This window comes from Rhipicephalus sanguineus, chromosome 4, assembly GCF_013339695.2.
Source record: "Rhipicephalus sanguineus isolate Rsan-2018 chromosome 4, BIME_Rsan_1.4, whole genome shotgun sequence".
Taxonomy (NCBI): Eukaryota; Metazoa; Arthropoda; class Arachnida; order Ixodida; family Ixodidae; genus Rhipicephalus; species Rhipicephalus sanguineus.
Window position 1 is genome coordinate 190,694,136 of NC_051179.1, and position 10,961 is coordinate 190,705,096.

At 46.8% G+C, this 10,961-nt stretch overlaps 1 protein-coding gene across 1 annotated transcript in view; it reads left to right on the forward strand.

Annotated features, from left to right (window-relative positions):
• The first annotated feature begins 5,961 nt into the window (after positions 1 to 5,961).
• LOC119390976 (polyamine-transporting ATPase 13A3-like) overlaps positions 5,962 to 10,961 on the forward strand; it is a 585,099-nt gene continuing 580,099 nt past the window's right edge. The window contains exon 1 of the mRNA XM_037658686.2: positions 5,962 to 5,974. Within this exon, the coding sequence (XP_037514614.2) occupies positions 5,962 to 5,974 (13 nt within the window). The remainder of the gene's footprint in view (positions 5,975 to 10,961) is intronic.

Genomic DNA, 10,961 nt, shown 5'->3' on the forward strand with positions numbered 1-10,961 from the left:
AAAATGACTGCTGCACAAGCATATTAAGACGCAAGCATACCAAAGCGCTTTTAACACATAAATAACAATGCTATTTTGCAAGATCCTCGACACAGATATCTAGTTGTTTAAGTACCACTCTGACGTGACGAACACACACTGCATGCATATATGCGTAAGTTGTCCAGGCAGTTAGAGCTCCTACGCCGCAAGTTACGTAATTTTATTAACGATATTCGTAAACTATCTTAACTTACGCTCGTTCGACCTCAGCTTAGCTTAGTTTACTTAAATTTTAATGCTTCCGGTGCACGATACTGTAAGCCGGCCGTGTCACATGTGAATTATATGTATATGGGAATTAGTTTTGCTGCCGATCAGAGATTATAAACTTTTCATTTTATTTCATTTCAGTTGGTATTGACTGCTGTTTTCAATTTCAAGCTATCGAGTGGGGCGCCTAAGGGGCGGACGCCGCCGCTGAAAAACGACGGAGTCGACTATGCGACCAAAGAGTGCTATGCGAGCCGTTAGCATGTGTGGCAGGAGAGGAGAGTCTCACGCCCGAAAGCGTCAGTGAAGAACAAGCGCGCCCATAGACGAAGGGAAACTGTGTAGAATGGACGCTGCCATTAGGTCATGCGGCCGAATAGAGAGCAAGGGAATCGAGAGAACTACCCCTCTCGTGAAATGCATTGAGACGCCAAGTCGTTGCTTATGAGCTTATGATAGTTCGCAAGTTTCGGTTTTGGTTCCTTGCTCGCGCAGTTTTGCTACGTCCATCATTATTTTTTTGTCTTGTTTTTTCTTATCGCTACAGCCGGTCTCTGGGTTACATTTCTGAATGGCCAATGTGAGAATTTTTTTTATCATGAGAATACACGAGACTGGAAGAATATTCACTAGCCGTCATTGTAGCTGCCCTCTAGGGTGACGCGCGATTCCGGAAAATAGACTGAAGAACGCCTTGTGATGTTTATTTGACACACACCACGGTAAAAAAAAAGCGAGAAAAAAAAAACACACAGTAATGTTTATTCAATGCAAAACCGGTCCTCTCGCGGTTGGTAGCCGCAACCAAAGTACAGTGCGGTTGTTGCCTCGCGAAGCTCCACTGGTCTGCGGCAGCTGAACAAAAATCGAAATGGGAAAAACTACGAGGAGACGCGAAGGACACCGTTTAAACGCGTTGAACCGGGATTAAAAAACAATCGCAATTTTCTTTTACGAACATCGCAACATCGCATTGTGAGGAGTGCTTTATGCTCTCATGATATAAACCGTTACATCACACTACCTTATCTATGCGCCTTCAACCAACGAGCACGCATAACCGGCATCCGCGATAAAATACCACGTACTATACAGCCCCAACCTGCACGTTATCTCTGATTGAAACGTTTTACAAGAGCTCGAAATAAATGCGCGGGGAGAAACCTTTTTCCATCGTGCCGAAGCGAGAATTTTCGAGGCACGCGGTATTTATCTTCGCGCTTCTGCAAGTTATCTTGCACCAGGCGTTTTAAAAACGTGAATGACACGCGTTATCGCTTGATTGCTTCAAACGCTCCTTGCGTTTTCAACACGCTAGTCCATTAGTTTACACCGAACCACCGTCATCTGACAACGCGATTGCCAAAAGAAATGCGCACGTGGAATATGAAAATCGTCACGAAGCTTTCATAAGTTTACGTCGAAGCGCCCGATTCCTAGCCATGGCGCAGTTACAACATCCAACGTACCCTACGCCTAACTGCGCACTAGCGCGGTCAACAACCGTACTACGCAGTACATCGAGGGACACAAAAGTGAGGGTTCTCACCTTGCTGTCGATATCTGCAGCAGTCCACACCGTATTGCCGTGCTGAAAAGTGCCGCTGTCACACAAAATGTCACTCAATACCACGACTTTTCGGAGCGAATAAGCAAGAACAGATGCCACCGAAACACGCATGAGAGCGGCCCTTCTTCGATAAGCGCCATGGCTGATCTAGCGATGACGTCATATCGTCGGTGTCGCTCAGTTGTGTCGCTTGGTGGCGGGATGTTCTTTCACGAATTTTCAACTGATCGTCTAAGAAAATATCTTACACGTGCAGGAAACAAAAAAAAGTCACAGTTTCGCCGCAAGGGCGAAGCTATGAATGCGACAGCAAGGAACTAATGCTATACGAAGTGAGGCTCGCCAATGGATACTCTCAGTTTGAACAGCGCTTCCGTTGCAAAGGCGGCCGAAGCAGCGAAGGAAACTAGCGTGCTTCAAGTGTCGAGCTGTGACACTTGATAGTTCGCGCTCATCTTCTGTTTGTTCGTTTAGCGGCGTCCCTTGAGCTCGAGTGACATTCGTACGCGCTGTAACATGAGCGCGGACATCACGGTCAGGGTTGCCGTTGGGTAGATTTGAAAAGGAGCCAGAACTCAAACTAAAAGTAGCCAAAGTAGCCATTCCAATTAATTTTGTCGCCAGTTTTGTAGCCAAATAGAATAGAAGCTGTATTATTAGTAGAGATTTCCTTATTGAACAATAAATACTACCCTTTTGAATACAAACAAGACCACAGGAATGAGAGCCCGATTTTTTGCATCTTGCTTGGTCTTCAAGTCACAGATAAGTTGAAAATAATAAATAAATAAATAAATAAATAAATAAATAATTAAATAAATAAATAAATAAATAAATAAATTCAGTGCAACTGCATATCGTTTATGTAAAATACCTTTTCAAGTTCTTGCCAGGTGCCAAGCGTCTTCAGAACATTCCAGCCAACAACTCAGTAGGGACATTCAACGTTGAAGCAGTTTTTCTTTGACGCCGTAGACCGAATTTCTTTAGTGGAGTTTACATAATACCTGTCTATCTTCAGAAAGTAAAATCTGACCGAAGATGAACAGCCCAGTCATTGTGTTATGAATGTCTGTTTTTGTCAAGTTCATACGAGTACACAAGCTGCGCATCATAATGACTACCCTGCGCTTAGCATCAGATGGCGAGCGTCGTGAGCAGCGCGCTAGCCACGCGTTGCCAACATGCACGCAACTTCACCGCGCTTTGCGTTGTAGTGCCTCGATGCGCAGTAGCCTGCTGGTGAGGAGAGGGCGCCCGCGCGCATTTTTTCCGCACGGAAAAACTTCGAAACATTGTATTTGATGCGCAAATAATAACAGAAGATGGATACTTCATGCTCCAAAATATAAGTTCAAAAGTAGCCAGAAAGTAGCCATGGAGCCAACTTGAAATTTTCGTCGCCAGACAGGCTAGTAAAGTAGCCAATTGGCGCAAAATAGCCACCAACGGCAACCCTGATCACGGTGAAAGCGTGAAACATTCCTCTACCCCTCGCCACGAGAAAACCGCGCGAGCAGACAGCGGAAGGGCAAGCTTCTCCCATGCGCGAATATAAGAAGAAGCGAGCGAGCTCGCCGACGACTTTTAAATGCGCCCGTCGGGCTCCTAGCGCCACCTCGCTGGTAATGAAGAAACGCTTATTATCGCCTGCTGTCTCTGAGTCCGTCCAGCGCTAAATGGTGTGTATATAACGCTCGCCGTTAGCTACGTCGAGGATCTGCGTTTCGTGGCGTAGTGGATAGCGCCGCTCGCTGCGGAGCAAAAGGTCCCTGGTTCGATTCCGCGCTTCGGAAGCATTTTTCTTAGTTATTTTTCTTTGGGGCCTTTATATATGTATACATACTTATACATATACGGTGCATGACGGCGGCGACGGCGACGGCAAAATCCAGCCGAGACTGTCCATATAATTGCTATCGCAATAAAATAAAAGCGAAAAAGCTATACATTTATGTTTCACAACTTTTTTTTTCCTTGTGCTACTTGCCCAATTACGCGTCATATCAAGGTTCCTGTGATATGACGCGAAGATCTCGAAGGGCGAGAAGGTGGAGGGGTACGCTCGATCCGCTTATCACTTGTCTCGTTTCCCTTTCTCACCCGCCGAAATGTTTCAGTGCGGGTGGGTCGACGCAGTTCGACGAAGACACTCGCCCTCTTACGTTCACACAGCGGTGAATGCGCACCGCGCTCGCCGAGCAGGAGCGGGTATCGAATTTCTTTCCCGTGCTGGCCGCGAAACGGCGGGAAAAAGCAGTGTTCCCTCCCGGGAAAACAAAACAACAGCAGACACTCACTTGCTCCTAGCCAAGTGAAAAGACGCGAAACTTTAAAAGTGGCTACTATACATTTCTCCGCGAACAATCTTTTGCCATCAAGCATATGCACAATTGATTTGAAAGTATTATATACACAGAGTAAAAATATACGATGTTTCGCCGTAAAACGGAAATAACTTTATTCATTGTGAAAATGTTCCAGCCCTCTATACGAGCACAACACAAAAAGGATACGTATAGCCAGAGCAGAAGGTTTCCACAATGTATTTGATGTTTCCGTATAATGAATGGTGAATGGAGGAGTGCGATACAGATGACATTCAGGAAAAAAACAGCGCATGCTATGCATGCACGGAGGATGAAAATACGCCACGCAGACATAATTGCCATTCGAAGCACCCCTTGACACTTCTGTTATTCGCAAAGTCGGCCCAACACATGGCCTCTAAGACGCAGGTTATTTGCTGACTATATTTGTGCGCCTGCGCTGCTATAACTTTCCCATGCTACAATGAACGCGCGCTCTGAAGAAGGGATCACGTTACGGGCGATACTCTTTGCAATATTTCTTTGAGAACCGGCGCGCTGCTCCTTTTGCGCTTCTACCGCAATGTGGAGGGAAGCGGCTGCTGCTCCTCGTCTCGTTGGTAGCGAGCCCAACATGAGTGACGCTGGGGGTGAAACTAATTGCTTGGTGTTGTTTTGCAGCCCCCGTCTGAGATGGTTACTGTGCCTCGGATGTCCAGGGTCACCATACGTTTCTGACCGTTTGGGGAGTTTGTCAGAATATTAAGATAACGCAAATGTGTTTCCTGCTATGCTCTTGGCGCACGAAAAGCATGGCACAGTGCCATGAATATACTTGTGCACTACACATTCATTTGGTATATGAAGTATGCATCTTCTGAGCAACGGAGGACGTGCTCTGTCTTCTATGCGCGGGAACTTCATTACCACGTTGCCAGTACTAGGTCAGGCCAAGACGGAAGAATAGGTGGACTTTCCGGGCGGCGCTGGCCCCCCAAACTGAACGTTTCGTCCCGCTATTCTTTGTTTGAATCGTGATGAAAAATATTCGCGGCTAAAAAACATGACTAAACTTTTGGCTCACTATGCGTTTAGCATTTGTTTAAGGAACTAATGATTTTCACACCTGACTCCATGTGACCCATGTTGCAAAGATCAAACCAGCGAGACCTTTACTTTCGCAACAACGTGATCGCATGCCCGCTTCATTGCGCGCTGCAGAGAAGGCGAAGAGACGAAACTACGGCGGCCGCGAAGCGGAAAAAAACAAAAACAAAAAGAAACGGTAGTCCGCAAGCACGCTCGGCCACTAAGGCTGGCCCGACGTACACACGACCTCTCCGCCGACCAATAACGGCGCGCTTGGTGCTACACCGGCCTGCTACCTTGTGCCATCGTCGGCGGCCAAGCTAGTGCCGGTGCAGTGAGCCATATGTGCCGCTGTGGTCAGCAGGTTAGGTCGGCCCGTCTACTGGCCATGCTTTCACGGCAGTTAGGTCGGCACCGCACCTGCAGCCAAGCAAGGGGCGACATTGGCCAAAAAGCGATGGTCGGCCAAGTTTGCATGGGTACTAGTAGGTAGCCACCTCTAGTTCTGGGAGTGTTCACTAGATGGCGCTGTCGTAGCTACCTCTATTTCTCAGAAAGGTCCCTAGATGGCGCGGATGCGCTCGCTTCGTTTGTACATAAGCCCATGAGCATATGAGCATGAGCCCATAAGCATATGAGTACATAAGCCACTAGATTGAAGCTTAATAGGGCTTACAACTTTGTACTGTTTCCTGTGTGACAGCCACCTGGGTTTTTTTATTATTTGTTTGTTCCGCCACCATGTGGCTGAAAGGTACACACGTGCTTTGAAGTGTAGAATACTTGCGGAGTTTTGTGATACCATTTGACTTTAAGTGTATCTAATCCGCCGTGTGAACGACCTAGCCATGGTCAAAAAGAACGTAAAGTGTTCAGGGTGCGGAATGGGATGCAAAATAGAGGTTTGTACGGAGGAAAGACAGAGGGAGCTGACGCCAAGTGTAACCAATATGAGTTAGAGGCGAAAATGGAAATAATGACGGCTGCCCAGAATGAGCTCATGGTAAGAATCGCCGAGCTGGAGAATGCGTTGGCGACAGAGCGGGAAAAAACGATGCTATGGGGAAAGGCTTAAGTCAGCCGAGGAGGGGTTAACAAGGTAGTCATGGGGAAGAAGGAAGCAAGCGACAGCGGGAACAGCGGGGGCGTCGACCCCCACAGTGGTAGACGCGAAGGGGAAACAGGTTTGTAAAAGACAGTGCAAGGGTCACAGGACCGCTTCCGCGAAGCAGTTTTGGGAAGGGGAGGGGACAAAACAGCAGCAGTGGCACGCGCTAGTACCGAGGCAGTGGCCAGGTGCGGGACAGTCCAGCAGAAAAGTCGGAGCACGTGATAATCACTGGGGACTCGAATTTAGTTAGATGCGCAGAAGCAGTCAAGCAAAAGGTGAGAGGCGACAAACGAGTTTTAATAGGGGAGTTCCCGGGACATAGGCTGGGTTCAGTGATGAGACCAGCTAGCGCAAAACTCGCAACTAAGGCTAATGGACGTAACTTCGTGATAATCGCGGGCGGTATAACGACGCCTTGAATGAAGAATCAGGCGAACTAGCGACCACATTGGCGAACGGGGCCGATGACATGTGCGCGCCATTTCCCCTAAGTGCAGATAGTGGTATGCACAATACCGGAGGTACCGGTGCGTGGCGGCAACCTGCAAAGAGCGGTTGTCGACGCAAACAAAGAGATATGGCAGATGAGTCGAGAGAAGGGCATCGAGGTAGCGGAAATAAACAGAGAGGTGCGGAGGTGGGGTGTTTTCGAAGAGACAGGATACACTTCGATAGGAGGCTTGGTCATGAGGTGGGTTGGCGACTTGCAGGACGCGCAGTACCATTTTTGGGGGCACGCGGGCCCTTCGGTACCCAGGGTAGCTTGTAATGAGGAAAACAACCAGGGGGACTCTTTGATAGGCAGTATAGCGAAGAACCAGAGAAAAGGTAACAGGGAGAAGGCGCGTGTTGCAATTAGTTGCATAAACATGCAGGGTGGCAGAAAATAGGCAAAATGGTTAGATTCAGGGACAGTTAAACAAGAACAGATAGGTGATCATGCGGTTACAGAAACACACCTTAGAGACTTGGAAAGCCACCACATATTGCCAATTATATTTGGAAGGATGCAACAGAGTCACTCAGAAAGGAGAGGTGGGGGTGTTCGAATGCTAATTCATAGCAGAACAAAATGGGATAGATAGAAACAAACCTGTTCAGAGCACATATGGGTTTCGGGCACAGTAGGTGGAGAGAAAACGTGGCTAGGTGTAGCTTACTTGTGGACGGGGATAACTGCAGAGAAAAGAATCTGGAGATAGTGAAATGCATAAGCCCAATATTAAAGAATTTGGTCATGATGCCAAAATAATCCTTCTAGGGGACATGAACGCTCACATTCATGACCTTGACGGATATTCAGACACCAATGCAATTTTGCTAGATCTCTTCGAGCAACATAGTCTTGAGATAGTTAACGTGGGGCCTAAGTATGAGGGGCAGATCATGTGGGAAGTCGGAAACAGGCAATCGAGCATTGAATATTGTCTCATGACAGAAGGAATATATGACAAACTGAGAGAGATCAGAATAGACGAGGAAGGTATTAACAGCTTGGATAGTGATCATAAACGCATAATATTACAAATGGGATATAAAACTGAAAATAAGAGCATACAATCAAAGTTTCGCAGCTGTATCTAAATGACAAACAAATAACAAATATAGCCGTAAGAGTCGAGGAAAAATAGACGAACTACCAGGCAAGACTGGAAGTATAGTGAGCTGCTACATGTAATCACGAAAGATGGAAAAAGAAGAAAAGTATTTGTTGGAAAGGAAAGAGAAAGCCAAAAATTTGGTGGAACAAAGAAATCCGGGAGGCGATCGAGAAGCGACGTGAGGCATCACGGGAGCACAGACAGGCAAAAAAGAGAAGCGCCACAGGACGAAGTCAACCAAATATAGGAAATATATTTAGAGTCAAGAATTATTGTGCAGAAATTAGTTCGAGGAAAAAATTAAAGTGAAAGTGAACGCTGGATGACAGAGATTCGCGAAAAGACGAAGGCCGCGCCTAGGATATTTTGAGCCACCTAAAAGCGCTAGGTAGGGTCTGTCAAAATGCAACAACATATAGTAGATGAAGGAGGAAATCAATTGGAAGGGTATGAAGCGCTAGGTTACATCCGAAAGATAACAGCTGATTCGTTTAAAAAGGTCGCCCAGGGGATTCCCCCAGTGAGTAAAAGTACGCAAAGGAGTGCAACCGACGAAGATGTACTAGAGAATTTCAATTGGAAGAAGGCCGAAGGAAAAATTCCTAAGCGCACTACTCCGGTCTTAGATGGGGTTGCCGTCAGCCTCATTAACGAACTCGGAGATAACACTAAAGAAGCACTGCTGAAATCCGTAGAAAAGTGCTTACAGGATATGGAAATACCAGACAGTTGTAGAAAAGGTAGAATGAACTTAATCTATAAAGGCAGGGGAGAAAAGGATAACATTCGCTCGTGTAGACCGCTAACCATTACATCGGTCCTATACAGGTTGGCGATGCATGCAGTAAAATTAAAAATAGAAGCGTGGGTAAAACAAATGATTTTTGGAAGAACTTCAGAATGGCTTTCGAATCGACAGGCGGTTAGACGATAATCTGTTTGTTCTTACCCAGTGTACAGAAATATCGAAAATAGGGAACAGGCCCTCGTAGCTTATCTAGATATCACCGGGGCGTACGACAACGTTAATCAGGCAATCTTGTGGGATATATTGAAAGAAGTGGGCATAGGTGACGACTGTATACAGCTTTGAGGGAAATATACCGAGAAAATACAGTTTGTATAGAATGGGAAGGAATAAGTAGCAAGGACAGCGTTTAAATTAGCAAGAGGCTCAGACAGGGATGTCCTTTGTCCCCGCTGTTATTCATGCTGTACAGGGTTAGGATGGAAAAAGCGCTAGAAAGTAGCAACATTAAATTTAATTTGTTACACAAACAGGTCGGCACGATGGTAGAGCAGAAGCTTCCATGTCTATTTTATGCTGATTATATTGTCTTATTTGCGGACAGTCAAGATGATATACTGCGACTGGCAGATATATGCGGAAGGGAATGTGAGGCTCTAGGACTAGGATTTAGTGCAACAAAATGTGGATTGATGGTATTCATTGATCACGAAGACCATGCGGTCTTAAAACAGGGCCAAAAAATACCGAGGATAAGCGAGTACAAGTAACTCGGAGTATGGGTAAATAAGGGGGATAGATATATGGAGGTACAAGAGAAAGCGTCGGTAGCAAAAGGAAAGAGGAATGCTGCAATTATGAAGCACAGAGCTTTATGGGGATACAATAGGTACGAGTGCTTCGAGGGCTGTGGAAGGTGTGCTGGTCGCGGGGCTAACATTTGGGAACTCAGTGGTGTGCATGAAGTCAGAGGTACAATGAGGAATGGATGTAAATCAAAGGACGGTGGGCCGCCTCGCGTTGGGCGCTCAAGGGAAGACGACAAATGAGACTGTAAAGGGTGATATGGGATGGACAAGCTTTGAAGTGAGGGAAGCTCAGAGCAAAATGCGATTTGAAGAGAGGTTGAGGAAAATGAAGGAGCGTAGATGGGCAGAGGTTTTCAGGTATTAGTATAGAAAAAGCGTTGACACGCAGTGGAGAAAAAATATGGTTGATTCCTACGTCATAGGAATCGGAATAACACGAAAGTAAAGTGTGCCCTTACAGAAGTGACTGAATGTTTACTCTACATTGATATAAGAGAGTTTGCATAATGTATATTGATGTCTGGCAGCTATAGCACCGTTTAAGGTGGATGCACCTACTTTGATGATTGGAGGTACACCTAAATCCCTACGAGTAACGTCCATGTTAAATTATTACAAAAACCTTGTGGCAGCTGTAGTAGTCAACGGTGCAGGCGTAATCAGATAACGAGGTCTGATAGCCAGAAGAGCGTCGCATACTTGACGCAGAACTTGGTCGCCATCCTGCGGCATGTTAAAATGTGATTGAACACCACGGCCGGACTAGAGGAAAACGCAATGCGCGTCCTGGCGCTCCCCGGCCGCGATTTTTCTCGGGGCGAGAGCGTGAGCGGGGAACGCGGTGTGACAGCCAGGTGAGGAAGGCGCGCGTCGCAGACCTATTTTTCGTTTGGATTAGCGTGATGCTATGAGCGAGGCCGACGCTTTTGCGACGCTTGGGATAATATCGCCACCTCGCGGTATGTTAACGCACTGACAAAATTGAACTTCTATTGAAAACGCGCCGAATGGGACGGACGTGTAACGCGTTGCAGGTGTTAATCGCGGAGGCCACAGTAATGACGAATTACTTTACAGCTCCCAATGGGACAACCACCGCTGACCGGTAGAGTGGTAGATATAAAAGGCGCGTTTGCAAAGCCTCTAGAGCCTGTTACAGTGGCGCAGTGGATAGCGTGCCTGGCATCTGTTGTTGCGGACCCAGCGGTCGTGGGTTCGATGCCCGTTGACGGAACTTTTCAACACGAAAGTGTTTTATGGGGGGTCCACCAAGACTTTCATGACGTATTTCCGTGACGGAAATACGTCAGCAAAATGAATGCCATCAGATGGCAAAGAAAAAAAAAACCATGAGAAAAAAGTTCCGCTTCGGGAGTGGAACCCAGACCTCTCGGTCCGCGACGATGGCTAGCGGGAGTTAGCCCACTGAGCTACCGCGAAACCCATTACGGAGGCTGCATGAACGCGCCTTT